The sequence below is a fragment of the Ambystoma mexicanum genome, chromosome 11, assembly GCF_040938575.1.
Source record: "Ambystoma mexicanum isolate Mex_15411 chromosome 11, UKY_AmexF1_1, whole genome shotgun sequence".
In the NCBI taxonomy this organism is placed as follows: Eukaryota; Metazoa; Chordata; class Amphibia; order Caudata; family Ambystomatidae; genus Ambystoma; species Ambystoma mexicanum.
In genome coordinates, this window is record NC_090934.1 from 835,863,096 (window position 1) to 835,883,988 (window position 20,893).

A 20,893-nucleotide genomic window follows, 5' to 3' on the forward strand; every position below is an offset into this window, starting at 1 on the left:
GTAGACCAAGTTTCGAGGGCTTCCCCAAAACGGTGGCGGTGAAAGAGCAAAACGTCCTGCGTAAGCTGGTCAGCCCAATGGTTGGCCCAGGGACACTTCCGAAGAGGCTTACTTGCAGGGTTTGATGAAGGTGCCGGGAATAGTTGATCCCACTATTCCAATGGGTCGAAGCGCCTTCGCAGACCTTCTAGGACGATCAGATGCAGAGGGGTCTCGCAGGACGACAGCGGCTCAGGGTGCCAAACCTTCAGCGGATTACCAGCAGTTCCTCGACTTAGCTTCTTGTTGCAGGATACTTGGCTCTTTATCCCTTGTTCGGTGTGAACTCAGGAGATCGACCTGGTAGTGGTGTTTTCAGCCTCATCTTATCTGAAGTTCCCTTCGCGCCAAAACAGAGAGAACCCAATGGGAGATCTGCTCACAAGCACTCACACCATACGTGGACCTATCACGGACCACAGTGGTCCCAGGCATTCAGGACACTCCAGACTCTAGCACCCAGGATGTGTATTGGGAACAGACATCCCAGCCCACATCCCGGAGGCACACACAAGGAATGCAGAAGCCCGCAAAAGCGTTGGGTTTCGCAGGAAAGTGCATGACCGAATAAGGACGGACCCGGGTCGGCTCGACCTGGGGAAGGTGAAGGGGCAAGACGGTCAGAGGACAGGACAAAGAACCTAGTGGCATGGCCATTTTGGAGCCAGGCCACTAATTTGTGCCAAACGCGGTAAGCGCGGATAACATGGCGAAAAAGGGTTCAAAAAACAAGAGAAACGATAGCTGCCACCAGTCCTGTCTGTGACACACTTGCACAGTTCATAATAAGTCCAGCGAGAGTTTCTAGGGCCTTTGGAATGACTAGAGACCCAAGAGCGCGGTAAAGTAAGTTACAGTGCACTCTTGTTTCATGTTGCACCACAGCTGCAACATGAGGAAAGGACTAAGGGAAACAAAGTCTCCCAGTACTGACTGTCTTAAGGGCATGTCAGTTTCCCCATAAGAATTGAGCGAAAGCCCAGAGGAGTGCGGCGGATGGCTGCGCTTCTCTGGCAAAGTCTAGATCAGGGTGTAAAACAGCAGCAAAAAGTTTGGGGGTTGCCACATGGATAGAAAATTACATACAATTATGAAATCTTTCCTAACACTCGCCCCTCCCAGACTAAGGACAGGGAGAACTAATACACCCCTGGATTAGTTTCTTGTTCAGGTCGGTTAAACATTCTGGACAAACCATCAGCATTGCTATGTTGGACACCAGGCCTATGCTCAATAGTGAAGACAAAGCCTTGTAGACTTATGGACCACCTAAGCAACTTTGGATTATCTCCCTTCATGTTCATTAGCCACTTTAAGGGCTTATGGTCAGTTTGCACAGTGAAGTGGGTCCCATAGAGGTAGGGCCTCAGCTTCTGTAGGGCCCACACAACAGAGAAACATTCTTTCTCTACTGTGGACCATCTGAGCTCTCTGTCCTTAAACTGGTGACTAATGAAACCAATAGGGTGTTCCTTACCCTTCTCATCTACTTGTGATAGTACAGCTCCTATCCCAGTGTCAGAGGCATCTGTCTGCACAATAAAAGGTATTTGGTAATCAGGGGCCCTGAGGCCAGGGGCCTGGCACAAGGAGTCTTAAGCCAATGAAGGCCTTCTCACACTCTTCAGTACAAGTTACCTTCTTGGGTTTCTTCGGAGTAGTGAGAGCAGTCAGAGGGGCAGCTATGGTGCCATAGTCTGCCATGAAATTTCGGTAATACCCTGTGAGTCCTAAGAAGGCTCTCACTTGGGACTGCGTAATGGGGGTAGGCCAGTCTTGCACTGCTTGTACTTTACTGGGTAGAGGCTGTATCCCCCCTCCACCTACTTCATGTCCAAGGTAAACCACTGAGCCTTGTCCAATCTAGCATTTACTGGCCTTTATGGTCAAGTGGGCTTTCTGAAGAGCCTGTAACACAATCCCAAGGTGTTTCACATGGTCTTCCCAGGTGGCACTGGAAACGGCTATATCGTCCAGATATGCAAGACAGAATTCATCCAACCCATTCAACACATGATTCACAAGCCTCTGGAAAGTGGCAGGTGCATTCTTCAACCCAAAAGCATTACCCTGAACTGGTAAAGACCTTCCGGAGTTGAGAATGCGGTCTTCTCCTTGGCATGTTCTGCAGGGGCTATTTGCCAATAGCCTGCAGTGAGGTCAAACGTGCTGAGGTACTTGGAGGCACCCAAGGTATCCACCAGCTCATCTGTTCGAGGCAAGGGGTGTGCATCTGTCTTGGTGACAGCATTCAGAGCCCTGTAATCCACTCAGAACCTCAATTCAGAAGTACCTGCTTTAGGAACCAAAACCACAGGGCTGGACCAAGGACTACTAGAGGGTTCAAACACCCCAAGATCTAACATTTTGTTGACCTCCGTCTTAATGTAAGACCGTATTTTGTCTGTCATCCTGTATCCCCTACTTTTGGTAGGTACACTGTCTCCTGTGTCTATGTTATGTTTGCACCAAGGTGTCAAACCAGGGGACTGTGAAAACAGGGGGGAAAACTGCCTAAGCAAACTCTTCACCTCAGCCTGCTGATCAGAAGTCAGGTGAGGGGCCACTCAGACATCCTCAAAGGAGCTATCTGAAGGACTGCTTTGAAACAGGTCAGGGAGAGGTTCAGACTCCTCTTCCTCGACATCTGAAGCCAATAGCAGTGCTGCGATTTCAACTCTTGGGATGGAAGCCTTTACATGGAACACTTTTGGCACCTGTCCAGGCCTTCCAAGGTCCACTAAATAGTTGACCTCACCCAGGGGCTCCACCATTGTGTAAGGGTCTGGCCATTTATCCTGTAAAGCCCTAGGCCTTATGGGATTCATGATCAGGACTTGCTGACCAGGTGTGAAGTTGATGAGGGAAGCTTTCTGGTCATACCAATGTTTCACCAGGGCTTGTCCTGTCTTCAACTTATCACTAGCCAGACCCATCAGGAGCACCATCCTTTTTCTGAACCCTAACACAAAGTCTACTACGTTGGTAGTAATAGGGGGAGTGGGCATCTCCCATCCCTCCTTGACTATGGCTAAGGGTCCCCGCACAGGGTGACCAAACAGAAGTTCGAAGGGGCTGAAGCCAACACCCTCTTGTGGTACCTCTCTCTAGGCAAACGGTAAGCATGGTAAAAGAAGATCCCATTTTCTTCTTTGAGGTTCTTCCAGAGCCCCAATCATACTTTTTAAGGTCCTGTTAAACTGTTCCATCAGACCATTGGTCTGGGGGTGGTATGCGGAAGAAAACTTCTACGTGACCCCACATTCCTTCAACATAGCCTGTATATACTTCGACATAAAGTTGCTCCCTCTGTCAGACACAACTTCTTTAGGGAAGCCAACCCTAGTAAAGATGCCAAGTAACGCTTTTGCAACTGACTTGGCAGTCACAGTTTTCAATGGGATGGCCTCAGGATTTCTGGTGGCATGGTCGACCAATACCAGGATAAACCTATTGCATGAGGATATTTGGGGGTCAAGGGATCCAACTATGTCGATCCCTACCCTCTGGAATGGTACTCCCACAACTGGGAATGGTACCAATGGAGCTTGGATTGTTGAACCACTCTTACCAGATAACTGGCAGGAGGCACAACTCCTGCAGTGACTTTCTACTTGCACCCCCATCTTGGGCCAGTAGAAGTGAATGGATAACCTTTGCTTGGTCCTCTTAATATCAAGGTGACCAGCAAGGGGCACTTCATGCGCCAGCTGTAGGAGGTAGGGTCTTACAGCAAGGGGAACCACCAACCTCCTATGGTCTCCTTCTGTAGACCCTGTAGGCTCACTATACAGGAGCCCACCTTCCCAATAAATCCAATGCTTCCCAGTAGGTTCACCCTCAAGCTGGGAGCAGGCCTGTCTCCTTAGGCCTTCCAGAGATGGGCACTCACGTTGGCCTTTACTGAATTCTTCCCTGTCAGGACCACCTTCTACTAACAAATCGTTTAGTTCCGGGTGGTCATTGGGGTCAAACACTTCAGGCATCACCACCTCCTCGTCAGGCCCAGGTGATTGACCAACTACTTCCACCTCAGTGGTAGGCGAGTTAGGGGGAATATTCTCTTTCCCTCTTCTTGGTTTCTTGACTCCTTTAGCCTTGGGTTTCCCTTTTGGCTGAGGCAGAGCATTAGCTCCTTCTGCCTAAACAGCAGTTCTTGCTTCTTGAATTCAAGTACGGCCTCCCCATCAGCACTGGCAGAGGAAACATTGGGCATTTCATCCTCCCTGTCCTCATGGTCGCTGTGGATCAGTGCAGCGGCAGAACTATCAGTTCTACCAGAGAGAGCAGCCCCACCTCCATCTGCACTGTCCTCTCAAGCTATAGCGCTAAACTGAGCTTCTTACCAGGCCATGATACTTTGGATCATTTCCATTTTGGTGCCTTGAGAGGAGACACCTCTCTCAGCGCACATCTTTTTCAATGTTTCCGATTTAGAAGCATTTAAAGTTAACAAGGTGCTTGTTTCCATACTGTTAGATAGGACTATGGCCTTTAAAAAGTTATACTACGACAATTCACTATGTGTCCTGGTAGGAATAACTTGAAATGCCTTCGCTCGTGCCCAACACTGGATACCTTCAGTCCTATCCCACCGCTGTACAGCAATTTGTTAAGAAGGATTTCTGAACTCAGACTTGGAGGGGCAGAGGTTCAGAAGGCCAGCCTAGTTTCTTGGAACAGGGTAACCTCTGGACAAGCCAGACCAATCAGGGTAGCGATGGCGGCGGTCAAGACTAAGTCTCAAGAGCGGTGAGGGTGACTGAAAGACCTCAATGAGCACACAAAGCAAGGACACTTACAAATTACTCCAGACAGGTGTTATATGAAAAATATAGACACATTTATTACAAGGCCTTTGTAACATCGACCATAGCGAAGAATCACAATAATACTAAAGTAAACCAACACATCACAATCAATACAATATATATACAAGACCGAGGCGTCTAAGGAGTTATGAGCACGTAATATGTAGACCACCAAGATGGGGAGGAAAACAGGCAGTGCAAGTAATCATTAGACCCAGTTCGACATCAGCAATACACCTAACTAGGAGGAAGTCCGAGCCCTACGAAGAGAGGAGCCTTATGCTAAAAAGTACCTGCACGCTCTGGTGCCAATGGATAAAGTAGGGTCTCGTCAAGGGTCTCAGGCAGTTCAGGAAGGTGAATGAAGCGATGAAGAACAAGTCCCCACTACTCAAGCAAGGCCTCCACTTGTGGGCAGAGGCAGGGTGAGTGCGGGATAGAGTCGCTATTTCGCAACAGGGGTAGAAAAGAAACGGGCTCCTGCGCGAGGGGCCACCGGTTGGTGTATGGACTACTCACCGGTCCCCGATGCAGGCAGACCCAGACTTCTCCAGTTCAGTTCACGTTGCTGGCAGGTTCAGCTGCGATGATCAGGATGTCTCAACACCGTGTAGATTCCGTGTAGCAGGATGCCAGGTTTAGGGTGTCCCAAATGCAGCGAACGTGCACAGGTTGTTACCACAGCAGGGAAACACGGCAACCGCGTTTACTCTGGTCCGGGCGCACTCGTCTAACTTCAGACCTGCGAATGCCAAGTGTCCGAAATTCGGTGTGAGGGTGCTGTGGATGCAGAGCAAGCAGTAGACCAAGTTTCGAGGGCTTCCCCGAAACGGTGGCGGTGACTGAGCAAAACGTCCTGCGTAAACTGGTTAGCCCACTGGTTGGCCCAGGGACACTTCCGAAGATGCTTACTTGCAGGGTTTGATGAAGGTGCTGGGAATAGTTGATCCCACTATTCCAATGGGTCGAAGCGCCTTCGCAGACCTTCTAGGACGATCAGATGCAGAGGGGTCTCGCAGGACGACAGCGGCTCAGGGTGCCAAGCCTTCAGCGGGTCACCAGCGGTTCCTCGACTCAGCTTCTTGTTGCAGGATACTTGGCTCCTTATCCCTTGTTCGGTGTGAACTCAGGAGATCGACCTGGTAGTGGTGTTTTCAGCCTCCTCTTATCCGAAGTTCCCTTTGCGCCAAAACGGAGAGGACCCAATGGGAGATCTGCTCACAAACACTCACACCATACGTGGACCTATCACGGACCACGGTGGTCCCAGGCATTCAGGACACTCCAGACTCTCTGGCACCCAGGATGTGTATTGGGAACAGACATCCCAGCCCACATCCTGGAGGCACACACAAGGCATGCAGAAGGCCGCGAAAGCATTGGGTTTTGCGGGAAAGTGCATGACCAAATAAGGACGGACCCGGGTCGGCTCGACCTGGGGAAGGTGAAGGGGCAAGACGGTCAGAGGACAGGACAAAGAACCTCGTTGCATGGCCATTTTGGAGCCAGGCCACTCATTTGTGCCAAATGCGGTAAGCGCGGATAACATGGCGAAAAAGGGTTCAAAATAAAAGAGAACAATAGCTGCCACCAGTCCTGTTCGTGACACACTTGCACAGTTCATAATAAGTCCAGCGAGAGTTTCTAGGGCCTTTGGAATGACTAGAGACCCAAGAGTGCGGTAAAGTAAGTTACGGTGCACTCTTGTTTCATGTTGCACAAAAGCTGCAACATCAGGAAAGGACTAAGGGAAACAAAGTCCCGCAGTAGTGACTGTCTTAAGGGCATGTTAGTTTCCCCATAAGAATTGAGCGAAAGCCCAGAGGAGTGCGACGGAAGGCTGCGCTTCTCTGGCAAAGTCTAGATCAGAGTGTAAAACAGCAGCAAAAAGCTTGGGGGTTGCCACATGGAGGAAAATTACATACAATTATGAAATCTTTCCTAACATCACGCGCCCCATAACTCCTACTCCAATGCTCTGGCCACCCAGCTCCTTTCTCACGCCTTGGTGCCAAGTGTAGTCTGAAAAAACGATACCACGCTGTGGCTGGAGTTTAATTGACTGTATTTAATTTCTATTTCTCTGCCAATTCTCCTCGTGCTCCCAGGTGTCTAGCTTATTGGCCTCGAAAGTATCTCTGAGAATGACTTCGCTGGGGATGCGTTCTCCTGGGAATCTTCAGCCGTGCCACATTTCTTCAAACTTTCTGCTGAATGTGCAAGAAATACATACTGCTAGTCACACAAAGGCATGCAGCTCGTTTTGGTATGCGAGAAATCCTTTCCTAACAAGAAAATGGGCGCTCTATTGTTCACATATTGTTTAAAAGCCCCTCTACCACGTTACCCCCTAAGGCCCTTTGGAACCCCACCCGGTGCCCGCTCTACACAACTACCCCTTACTATGTCCACACTTCATTGCGTTCCATCATGGGACTTCTCGCGCTGCGCCTGCTTTTGTATCCACTTATGCAAGCAGCGCCGGGTTCAATGACATCCCCACCCCCTATGTCACCCACCATGTCACTCTTGATGTCACCACGTTACTTGTGCAACTGATACGTGCACCCTCTCTTAACAGCGTTGAACCTGGACCTTTACAACACACTGTTGAGTAATATCTATATTCCCATTACCGGCAACTGCAATGGCGCAAAACACTGACTAACACATACAATTATACAATATCTAACCAAGTGCGGGCCGTTTAAACAAGGATTTTGTCTTTAGTCGATGATCTGTCTATTTCTCGATACATGATCATATTGGTCACCAGCCCAAATGGTTATATAACCATTATATTTATGCAAATTACGAGTTGTTACCTTAAAAAATGGTGAGTCTCCCACGTTAGGAGGTACTTAAGAGAACGACTCGATGCTAGCAACCTGAAACCCACTGACTTAGGTATGAATGTGCCGACTCCCCTACAGCCTGCTATATAAGACAGGTACTCCCTATGCTCCCTCAAGGACAGGGCTAACCTTTTCTTACTCCTGCATGCAAGTGTGTTTCCTTTAGAATTAGGATGTTTATGATGAGTCTCTTGGCATGCTCCGACAACTGTCGGGCCATTCTATTGTCCCTCACCCCCTTCTGTTCCAAGAAACTATGTAACATAAGGATTCTGTTGGTTCTTGCCACGCTCGATGCAGAGAAGGCATTCGACTAAAGTAAAATCATTCTGTAGGGTGGGAAGTTTGCTCCTAAAGATGATATGGGCACATAAGATACAGAGAATATCATACTCGATACTAACCCTACCCTATGAGATAGGTTGTCTGGCAATGCCAGATGTAGAACAGTATTTTTGGGTGCACAGGCACAATTTGCCATTTATTGGTTTGAGGACCATAATAATATTTCACATATACACAGAGAGAGAGAACTATGTATCCCGGTAACTTGGCCCTGCTATGGGGAATAGTTAAGTCACCTAAACACACAAACCAACCTTGGCATTTTACTAGAAGAGCGCTCTGGCGGGTGGTGAGGGTGACAGGCCTCGACATGTCTTACTTACCGACGCTTCCATTCTAGAATAACTCTATTACCGTTGAGAAGCAGGTACAACAACAATTTAGAAAGCTGGGGGTAGCAACAATGGATGACCTATTTCAGGGAGAGATTTTCATCACCCTGGAGCAATAGCATGCTAAAACTTAATAGTTAACTATCTTCCTGGTTTACAGGTTAGAAATAGCGTTAATAAGATGTTATTAAATCTTCTGAACTAAAACCTTCTGTGATTATTCAGTCACTAATAAAGCTGGGACACTGCATTAGGACAGCTCCTATTTGAAACAGAATGGCAGTGGACATGTCAGCAGACTAGCAAAATCAATGAATCATCGACATGGATGAATCCATTTTAAATATCTACATCAAATGTACCACACTCTGCAGCCAATGCACAAGCATATCACAAAAACAAGTAGACAGATGTACCTGGTGTGGATGAGACCAGGCAGATTGTATACATTTAGCTTAGGGATGTGCACGTATATTCTTCTGGGGCAAGTTCAGGGACAGAAAGTTAAGAATAATAGTGCGGGGGGCATGTAGTGGGACATAATTGGGCTGTTCGTGTTGGTTGGCGGGGGGATCGAAGTGGCCTGTGCTGCGATGATGTAATGCGTGTCCATCGGTCCGGATGGGTGGATACCAGAATAGACGGCTGAGAGGAAGGGCCAGACAGGTATGCAGTCACTGATTAGCGAATATATTAACAGAAAACTGATTGAATCTATGCCCTGTTGATGTCTTTTTCTCTGAAAGCGATTTGGGAGCCGATAAGAATATGTCATGTAATGTGCTGAAAATCACAATAAAAAGATGTTAACAAATAAATAATAATAATAGGGCTGATGGGTTTATTCCAGGAGTACCCTGTTGAGGAGTCAAGGCTTCTAAACTTTGCGACAACTTAGGGACAATCGTAGCCAGGAGATGTGTTGCAATTCACTGGGGTAGGCAATAGAGTGGATGAGAGATCTAGTACACTGCCAAGAGCAGTCATTAAGATATGCAACACAGATAACAGCATCCAGTAGACCAAAAGATATATTGGCCAGCATGACAGTTCACCTAGCCAAAGCGGCCTCTATGGGGTGGCTACATGAGGGACCCCACTGTCGGATCACTTTAAAAAAGGACACCAAACTACAGAGTATCCCATTGTTTCCATCTAGTAAGTTGTATCTCTGTCCTGTGACCATCCTGGCACGTAGTCCAACATGTCAATTGGGGAAATGGAATTATTCAGAATATAGCTGATGTGCAAAATGCAAATGTGTAAAATTGTTTGGAAAAGCACAAATAAAGAGAGAAAAAACAAATAAAATCTTAATGTTCTGTGACGAATCCCAGTATGTCGTCACTACTTCCATGGGGGAAGCCATGAGGCCTGGGGAGGGGAGGCCGCTACATAAAAGTCCCCCTGGGGGTGGTACTCAGCAGCTGGTTCTCATGGGGAGAGAAATCCCCTATGGGACGAGGGATGACTTTGGGAGAAATGCAATATAGTTCCCCTACACCCCAAACTCCCTCACCCTGTTGACTTGCACAGGACACAATAACCCCCCACACTGCCATGTATATCTTCAGAATAGACAAAATCACTTCCCTAAGAAACACTGAGACAAAGAAGAACATTGAGTACAGGGATGATTGTAATATTGGGACAAGCAGAAGTGCGGAGTAATGTGGAATACTCCACCAAACCAGTACAAACGCACTATTCAAACTGGCAAGCAAACCTGAATAGAACATAAAAAGGGAAGAACAACTTTGTAGAGAGAGAGACTCTCCCGATTTGAAGCGGGAGATTAGAACACCTCTCGAGGAGCTGGTAAGCTGAGGGTGCCGAGAGCGGGTTGCTTGCCCGTCGCCAGAAGCACCCCTAACCAGTCTGCCGTGGTCCGAAGACGGAGAGGAGCAGACACCTGGGCAACCAGCCGAACGAGAATGCTGGAGCGTGTGGAAAAGCCGAGATGCGCCACCCAGAAGCAGCAAGTCCATGTGGAGCCACTGCAGTCCCTGGAAGCAGCAGAGGGCAGCAGAGAGGGCCCAAAGCACCCGCAGACAACTGAAGACCATCAGTAAGCTCTCCAGAGAGGTCGGGGAGACCAGGACGGTTGGAGGGACAGCTGAAAGGAGGGTGGATCACAGGGGACGGGTCTGGGAACCATGCCAATCCGTAGGCCTGCAACGAGATCTTAATAGTCACAGTAACAGGCAGGCTAGTGTACTGTGTGTACATAATTGGAAGGGAACCGAATGGGAATATAGGACCCACACTCATAAATCTAATCAAGGCCACCAATAAGATCTTCATAGTCACAGTACCTGGCAGGCTAGTATACCAGGTGAACAGAATCCCAGGAGAAACAAGTGTGTGTCTGTGACCCGAACCCACAGAGATAATCAAGGCCTCCAAGGAGATCTTCATAGGCATAGTACCCGGCAAGCTAGTATACCAGGTGAGAATCCCAAATGAAACAAATGTGCGTGTGTAAATCACACCCACCAAGATAATCAAGGGTTCCAAGGATAGCTTCATAGTACCTGGCAGGCTAGTATACCAGGTGAACAGATCCCAAGAGAAACAAGTGCGTGTCTGGGACCCCGCACCCACCGAGATAATCAAGGCCTCCAAAGAGATCTTCATATTCATAGTACCTGGCAGGAGAGTATACCAAGTGGACAGAATCTGTTGAGAACTAAGTGTGAGTCTGGGACCCACATCCACAACAGAAGTTCAAGCAGGACAAGTGATTATTACAGTCACAGTAACTGATAAAGAGTAAAGTCAAGGTAAGTATCTGTGGAGAATGGCAAAGATACAGAAGAACAAATACCTCTTCTTGCCTAACCTACCTACAGTATTCTGAGAAGTAGTTGAAAGCCAAGAGAAGGGAGACATTCTCTTGACACGTGAAGAAGCCTGCGCCAGACCAAGAGAAAAGATTTCTCAATAACAAGGGCTTGAATTGGAACTTTGTTTTCTTTAAGAAGTTTGTAGCCTTTCGAACTTTGGTTTTCACATTTTGGAACTTTCATTTGTTACATCATTTGGATCCTTAATTTCCATCTTGAAAAAGAACTATAAATTAGGGAAGGGAGTCATTCCCTCGGGCAACAGTTCCCTTATCCACAGGAACTGTAAATCACTGTCCAGGAGAAGGAAGCCATTCAACTGGACCAAGAACAGTGGTACCAGCTTCAGTTAAAGTGTAAGGGAGGGAAATAGGCTTTGGATACAGGACGGTGGACTATTTACTTTGGACAGACATCCTGACAGACTCCTTAGTTTTAGTTGAGGCAGGGAAACCCCTCTTAGTTTTAGGGAAAGTTAGGTTTCTCCTTTTCTTTTTGATGAATACAAGTTTATGCCAATCAATATGCCACTCCAGTGTGTAAGGAAGGCATGGTATCAAACAGTAAGACAGACACAAAACATCACAGTTCAAGGGTGTTTATTGAACTTCAACTGGGTTTGAAAAACGCCTATCTAATTTTAATTCTAAAGATGGGAGCAAGCTACAACCATCAAATAACAATAACGCAGTCCAAGTGGTGTCTTGTCAAAATAAAAGGGCCTGTACTAATAAACCTATTGCCAATCCTTACTTCTAAATACAAATAGTGTGGGAAACAATGTTATACAAAAACAAGTGTTCAAGAAATTATATGTCAGAATATTCAAGCCATTGGCTTCCCTTCCTCATGTTTTCAGCACAGGACAAGCCGGCACACTTGAGCTTAGCACAGTCTCTGGCTTCTCTAGCACGAGGATACAGTTCAAATCTCAGTATAAGGGCTTTCTGTACCAAAGTCCCTTTGCCATTCAAAGTCTCTTACTTCAGAAGAATTTAGAAGATTCATCGCTGAATCCATCTCCGGGCCCCACAGCCACCGGAAGGCGACAGCCGGATCTACCCCTCCAAGGATCTCCTCTAAGGATCCTGCACCTCTCTTTGCCTGTCTTGCTGCGTCAGATGCGAGGCGCCACTCCCCTGGTCCGGCACAGCCCCAAATTCAGACCCACCCCAAGGCACTAAACGACTGCAACCCGATACTTGTGCTCCACACCCTGATTCCTACTGCAGCACCTCACCTAACTGCTGCTAGGAAAAGTTTGCAGCCGAGCTCTGCCACATGCCTGGGTAAGGCCCTATCAGGAAAAGGCTGTGTTCTACACACCGGCCGCCCAGAAGCCACAACATTAGCAGCTTGCCCTGATGCGGTAAGAAAGTCATCACAATATTCGACACCGTAGAGCTATAAGCTCAATACAGACCATCCACACCTACATCTCTACAAAACACTGCGTCTTAAGATCGTTTAGCAAGCGTATCTAGATAAGCCTCAGCAAATACTATCTTGTGGGTCCCTGAACACAACAAGTCATACCTGCCCATTCGAACAACAACAGACTCTAAAATAGGCTCTCTACGCAGAACATGTTTAACTCTAATACTGAGCCCCTTACTTAAACCGGCTCTTCTAGGTTAACAAAGTGATATGCAAATCCATGTGATTTTTACTGCTTCTGTGATTTTTGAACCTAGGTGAAACACTGCCTCCATTCTTTGCCAATGTAATCTAGCGTGATTTCTGCTGTTCTGTGATTTTTGAACCTAGGTGAAACACTGCCTCCATTCTTTGCCAATGCAATCTAGCGTGATCTCTGCTGTTCTGTGATTTTTGAACTTAGGTGAAACACTGCCTCCATTCTCTGCCAATGCAATCTAGTGCCAACTGTTGTGCCCTACCTGATATTGCCTTATACTTGTTTGCACCAGACTATTGTTGCTGCTGCTACAGTAGCCACTAGACCTTACCTGATGCTAGTTGCTGCACCCCTCTACTATTACTGCTGCCAGTATAGCCCTGCTTTACACTAGTAGCACCACACCACTGTTGCTGAGCCCAGATCACAATCCTTAGTAAGAGCCAAACAGCCTCCCTACAGTACCTCCTCACACCTTTATTACACCTTGCCAGTTACACTGCTGCCATAACTATGTACCTTGCCAAACATGCACCTTGTCCGACCACAGAAAGAAACACCAGGCTACGAGCCAGACTACCCCGCCTCTTCGAGCCCATCTGCCACAACAAGAGACCCACCTAGCAACACCCCAAAACCCACCCTAACCAAACCACACCCTGCTATAACTCCACCCAACCAAAACTTATGCCTATAACAATCCAGGACACACCCAACAGCACCATTATATCTGGAGCCTTAATTAACGCTAGATCGCTAGTGGCCCACGCCACAGAAATAGCAGACACCTTATCCACAAACAACCTCGACCTCCTAGCAATCACCGAATCATGGCTGCACGAAGCAGCTGGCCCAGCACTCTCAATAGCCATCCCAGAAAACTACCAAATAATCAGAATGGACAGGCCCAACAACAGAGGAGGTGGCCTAGCCATCATAGCTAAAACTAACCTTGAGCTAAGACCACAGCCTCAAGCACCTCTCAAATCTTGCGCGCTTCTCATAGCCAAACTGCCTATCTCCAACGGCCGCACCTTAACCATTTATCTAATATACAGGCCTCCTGGCCCCATTGGCACATTCGAGGCAGACCTATCCAGCCTCCTAGCCAACAACATTAAAGAGACCTCCCAAATACTATTAGTAGGCGACTTGAACCTTGGGTTAAACGACCCCGATGACAAACCAGCACAAGCTATAGCCAACATGCTGGATGAACATGGCCCAACCCAAAGAGTGCTCACCCCTACCCACAATAAAGGTAGGACCCTGGACTGGATCGCCACCCTGAACTGCGACACCATCATCACCAAAAACTCTCCCCAACACTGGACAGACCATCACCTCATTGACTTCACACTAGCACTCAACAAAGAAGTTAACAAAATAAAAATCATGGCACCACCAATGCCCACTAGAGCAAAAAAAAATATAACCCCTGACAACCTCCTACCACTACTACTGCCAACCCTCAATACTCTCCCCAACAACCTAAATACTGAGTGCCTAGTAGACAAATACAACAGTGCCATAAAGAAAGGACTAGACATCATTCCCCCCCTTAAACTACAAAAGAGCAAACAAGCCCACCTGAGCGCCTGGTTCACCCCCCATCTGAAAGAACTTAGATTGCGCAAAAGGAAACTAGAAACTCAATGGCACAATTCCCCTACAGAAGAAAACAAATCACAACTCAAACTTTTTGCTAACAACTACAAAAAAGAAATCCTACTCACCAAAAAGAATTTCTTCGATGAAAGAATCAAAAAATCTAGCTCCAACACCAGGGAACTATTCGCTATACTAAGAGAACTAAAATCCCCCATACTCCCACCAGACAACGTAATTAAGGACAAAGCATGGTGCACCAGCGTCCAAAACGCCCCAACGAATGAAATCAAAACTCTACAAACTAAAATTGCACAAAAAAAAAAAGACTCCCTCACCACTAATGAAGTATCTCCCAGCAACCACGCTAAAATAACCAACCCACCAGGCCCAAATCTCTTCAGGTTCACCAAAATATCGATCCCAGAAACAGAAAAAGTTATAGCCTCACTTAAACCATCCAACTGCAAAGGCGACAACTGCCCTCCCCAGATAATCAAGGATGCTGCCAGGAACCTAGCCCCCTTTATAACCAAACTGATCAACGCATCCTTCTCCTCCAACACCATACCAAGCAACCTCAAAGAATCCTGGGTCCTGCCTCTCCTCAAGAAGCAAACCCTTGACCCTGCTATTCCCACCAATTACAGGCCCATCACCACGGTGCCGTTCCTGTTAAAGATAATAGACAGAGTAGAATACCTACAAATTCAGCAATAGCTTGAAACTCACAAATTAGTAGGTGCCCGCCAATCGGGTTTCAGACCACAGCACGGCACTGAGACAGCCCTAATTGATCTCAAGACCCAGATCAACGAGATTAACGACAAAGGGAACACCGCCAAGCTACTCCTCCTCGAGCTGTCAGCAGCGTTCGACCTGGTGGATCGCACAGTCCTGTGCGAACACCTGGACTCAGCTGCCCACTTCTCAATAGAGGCCATAGCCTGGATCCAATCCTTTTTGGACAATCGAACTATGAGGGTCTTCTCCACTCTAGCCTCAGCAGACCCCATCAAAATAACCTGCGGGGTACCCCAGAGCTCCCGCGTCTCCCCCACCCTCTACAACATCTTTACCAAGCCCCTATTTGACAAGTTGGATAGACTTGGTGTCTCTTATACTAATTACGCAGATGACACCCAGATCCTCATACGCCTTTCGGGCAACTACAAGTCGGATACGGCCTTGGTAAACAAAATCTATCTCATCATTCAGGCATGGATGGCCACACACGGCCTATGCCTGAATGATGAGAAAACCGAAATCCTTCTCCTCGGATCCAACACCAATCTAAAAAAACTCAGCTTGAACTATAAGGCCATCATCATTGATGGCAACACCATCACAGTAGCCAAAACAGTGAAAACACTAGGCTTTCACCTAGATGCAACCATGTCACTAAAAAAACAAGTTAACTCACTAGCATCCTCAACCGCCTACACATGCAAGCTAATCAGTGCAAGCAGAGCTTTCCTCACCCAAGCTAGCTGCATCATCATTGCTAATGCCCTAATACTCTCCAGACTTGACTATTATAACGTCATGTACCTAGGAGCCAACTAATACATAACCGACAAACTACAGACACTACAAAATAACGCACTCAGAACAGCCCTCAACCTACCATCTAAGGAACACATCTCCAACAAAAGGAGAGAACACAAATGGCTCAAAATCTCTGACCGCATCTCTCTCAAAACAGCATCTCTCACTTTCAAATGCCTAAACAATGCAGCCCCCCCTATCTCGCAGCCAGAATAGCAATAAAAACCTTCAGCCCCACCAGATCGATTAACTCTTACTGCCTGCAGGTACCAAAATTCAGACAAAAGAAAACCGCCGGCAATACCTTCCCTGTCTTGGCAGCCCAATGCTGGAACGCCCTCCCACTCAACATCAGGACAGACCAATCCTACCACAGCTTCGGGCGAAACACACTCACCTGGCTAAGGAACAATGATCCCCATGACTAACCCTGCCCTCTCACATGCTCACGCCTTTGCTCTAACCTGATTGACTCTATGTACAGCATTAAAATGTACATATGTAAATATTGAACCTCTACCGAACTACTCTGCACAGCATCAAATATGTAAATATGTAAGCAAGTTATTAACTATATGTATATATGTACCTTCCGCTTCTTACACATGTGTACCTTTCCAGTAACTAAGTTTTTATGTAATCCTACCTTCCTGTTCTATGTTGCGCCCTGTTACCTCTGGGTTTTGCGCGCTATACTAAATAAATAAATAAACAAACAAACAAACAAACAAACAAACAAACAAACAAACAAACAGACAGAGGGCCTGATACAACAAACAAAACATTCAAAGTGTCCTTTCTCCTCAGGACTCGCATGTACTATGAATGTACAAATTCTTGGGTGATTTTCGATTCACCCTGGGTCCCCCTCAGCTGGGCTCAGACCCACCTTAACACAACTCTTTCAATTGGTGACCCTCTGCTGGGGTCAGACTAGATTCAGGTATTTTTCCAAATGTTCTCTATTTCATCAATATCGAAGACTTTCGACTGTATGCAGGATTTTGCTTGACCTGTCGCAGGACCACTTCAATTCACATTTATTCGTTCAATTTCAAATGATCTCCCTCTGCCGTGCTCGGAACAAATGTATCTACTTTTGTTACTCCTCTGCTGGATACCTTACAGAGACCTTCGATTGAGCGGTGCCAGTCCACTCTGTCAAAGGTATTGTAGCTTGTTTTATAGTTCAATCACTCATCAGCAGTTTAACTTTACTCGTGTCTCATATTACACGCGTTTTAACAATGTTCGTTCTAGCGGTCGCTATACTATGTTTCTGTTTGCATCCTGGGCTTCAACACAGACCAGTCTGGTATCGGTCTCCCAAACTCAACGTCTGTGTTGCTTTCACTGAAGCAACTTTGTTCTTGGAGCCAAGGACAGTACCATGGTAGCTGGCGATTCTCCCCGCCTTGATTATTGACACGGTAAGACCCCGGGTATCTCCGACACACAGTGCAGGATTCTTCAGCCTGGTTTCCTGGTCTCACGCTTTCTCTCAAGCTTTCGTTAAAGTAATGGTTCCTTGTCGAAAAGCAATCTCCTTCAGCTTTGCCGCCTTTCCGCTCTTGCTCAGCTGCCGTCTCAAAACTGCTCTTTCCTCATGTGCTTTGCCTCGCTCAAGCGTGTGCTCTCGTGCTCCGCCTTATATACGTGTGGGGAAGTGTAATTGAAGTCAGGTGTGAGTGATTGTCAATAATTGCCTGACCTCGCCTGACGATAGAATTGAGACATGGCAAGTACATGGCTCTGGTGTTAGTATAATGCTCACCTGGTCCCTGCGGGGATGTTGGGGCACGGTTGGAGCCCTCCCTGGATTCGGTCCCCGGGATCGGTTCTCACCCCCAGCTGCTGCCAAGTATACTGTTCTGGATGCTGGTACTGCCCCTGATATATAGTTAGGGCGAGCTCTCCGTCCTGCTTCTCTTCAGCAGGGGTGCTTCAAGATGACCCAGTTGCTTCACTGGTCCATAGATGTGGCGACCCAGGCCGGCTGTGACCGAACGACTTTGAAGGTAGGAGTCTTAGTGATGATTATTGTTCATATAAGTATTAATGTCTTGTCACATGATTTAAGTTCGTTCTAATGTCTCTTTCTCCCTTATAGGTGATGGCAGCCCAGCGGAGCCGATGGGCCGGTGGAGGACTTCGAAGTGTTCCAAGAAGATGACTAGTTGGAATCCAAAGGTAAGCACTAGATGCGATGGCGCGCGACCTTAGCAAATGTCTCAATTAGGTTTCTAACCTTATTTGTTCTTTCCTCCTGCAGGTATAGTCTGGCGGCGCTTGGAGAGGAGAAGAGTTGCGGTGCGTGGACCTGGCGGCGGGTGAAGGATGCCTGCGACGAAGCTGGCCGCATAGAACTTCTGAGTTGGTGTCCGAGCTGAAGGTCAGGGAAGGCGTGCAGTCGGTGGTTGTATTCCCCGAGCCAGGTAAGTGCGCTCTGGTCGATCACGATGGAGTCACTGCGAGCAGGTAAGAGACGCTTCAGCAACGATTCAGCTGGTTCTGATGGAGAAAACGGGTAAGTTGCACCTCTACGATGGTTTGGCTGGCTATGCAGGTAAGATGCTTCTCTGCGATGGTTTCACTGGACGACAGGTAAGAAGCTTCTCCGAGATGGTTTGCTGGTAGGCATGTATGAGGCTTCTACGAGATGGTTGCACTGGAAAAACAGGTAAGATGCTTCTCAGGCGGCAGTGAGCGTTACGCTGCTTAGGCAGATTAACACAAAGCCTAGGCCTGCGGGCGGGGCAGGCTTAAATAGCCTGGTCCCGGCCACGCCCCCTTGCTCTGCTAGATGGTTCCACCCTGCCACTCCCAAATGATGCTGCTTCATTGATTCCTATGGCCACGCCCGGCCCAGATACACGTGGTTGACTGATATGAGATGGAATGGCACGTGCCCAAGGGAAAAAGTGTGCAGAGCACACTTTCTTATGAGCCTGGCGCCAAAGGTGCCAGGACTGGGTCCAACTGGACCCTTCAGGGGATGTGTACCAAAATCACAAAGTTGAGATGCACGCTGCCTTCTGAAGTCACTACACAATATCAAGTGCTGGGAGATTGATTTCCAAATCTTGTGAGCTGTTGCTGTGAAAATAAGTTATCCGATAAGGGTGAAACACCCTTGCTTCAACGGCCAACCGACCACTGTCAATTCTTCATTGAAACGCACAGACCACTTCAATGCTAAATTGCTTTACAGAGGCCACGTATTCCTTTTGAATACACTGCATTAGCCTGGTTTATACCACAGCTCTGCACAAAACAAAAGCGTATTTTTTTATCGTGCAAAACTAGTGATACAGAGTTAAGAAAAATCCCTAAATATCCACATATAATGTCCTCTTATAATTGACTGCTATAACTTGAACCCCAACACAAACATCTTAAATCGGGTTCAAAACGTCCATAAACGAACAAAACACAAGCAATGCTACACCCTTGAAAGACATACAAATGGATTGTTTCAACTCAATATCAATTCATTCTTTTCTTTGCTGTTTTACAGCATATTGGAGTTGCATTATTTGTTTTACCGCTCTGATCTGTTTTGCAGTTTATAAACATTAAACAAAAACAAACATATTGCCCCAAGTAGCACGCAGTGGGGACTCTCTCACCTGGGGTTTCCAGCTGCATCCATTGTGTTCTTCCTTTGTGGTGCATCATGGCTTAAAGCTAGCAGCAGCCACTCCAGCTTAATAGATTCTGGCTGAAGAAGAGTCATAATCAAAGACGATCTAAAAAAGAAAAACAAACACGAAATGCAAATGTTGGTAATAAGCCATATAACAAATGCTCAAAACTTTTGTTGAGATTCAAGGTATAGAAGGAATGGGAATGTGAGAAAGCGAGAGAAAAACAGCAAGAATGAGGGAGAGAGAGAGAGAGAGAGAGAGAGAGAGTCATGTGGTATCAGGTTTGTCCTCTCATCAACGTCTCTGACTACTCTCCACAAGAACATGCTCAAATTCTACAATTCAACACACAATACGCATACCTACCTAGCCATCCAGACATGACAATTGAAGACTAATTTCTACAGACATCAAATATTAGTACACTGCACCTCAACTTACTAGCCTCTAGACCAATGCATCCTAGTACCACAGGCACCAAAGGCTCCCCTTCAGACACAAATGCCTCACCTAGAAACTAACCTGCACGCAGAGCACTGGGTTCTTCCAGCCTGCATGCATTAATACAATTGCAAAGCTATCTTGTATTTTTCTTTCTCTCCTAACTAATGTCACCTACCCCTAACTATCAGATCCCCCAGAGTATCTGTGGGGCAAACAAATGGGTCTATGATATTTTATTTAATTTAACTGGTCAAATGCCATTTTGCCGCATGTTTTCTTTGCTGAGTATTTTACCGTAATATGTGGAGGGAGATCTAGCACATCCCTCTCAAATACCCCCACACCTCTACTTTCTATATACCTAGTCTAAATCCACCATCTATCTTTTTTGTGGTTAAAAAAAACAGCAAAGTGGGATTTTACCAGTTTGTAAGGCTTACAAAGCAGGGTTTAGAAACAAAATGGCAGCAGAGGATGGTATTAATCCCAATAACATATGTGACGAATCTAAAGTGTCCGTCCCTTCTCCCCAGCAGGGAGCCACCCCCTTTGAGGCTATGGAAGTGAGCCCGCTTAGAAAGACCCTACCTAGGGGTCTGAGCAAGTGGGACCTCACTGGGAATGACTCCACTCTAGGGCACACGGACTCCCATTCCCACATGGATCTCCCTATAGCAGCCCGACTACCTGCTTACATGGGACTGCCCCCAAAAATCATTACTGGGGATTTATGTCTATTGGATTCAGGTAAAGCTGGACAGAAGACAAACCATGAATGGAAA

General features: G+C 47.0%; 1 protein-coding gene across 2 annotated transcripts in view; it reads right to left on the minus strand.

The window, feature by feature from the left end:
- HPS5 (HPS5 biogenesis of lysosomal organelles complex 2 subunit 2) overlaps window positions 1-20,893 on the minus strand; it is a 1,306,927-nt gene that overhangs the window by 222,519 nt on the left and 1,063,515 nt on the right. For both annotated transcript variants that reach the window (XM_069623788.1, XM_069623787.1), the window contains exon 19: window positions 19,650-19,769. In XM_069623788.1, the coding sequence (XP_069479889.1) occupies window positions 19,650-19,769 (120 nt within the window). The remainder of the gene's footprint in view (window positions 1-19,649; window positions 19,770-20,893) is intronic.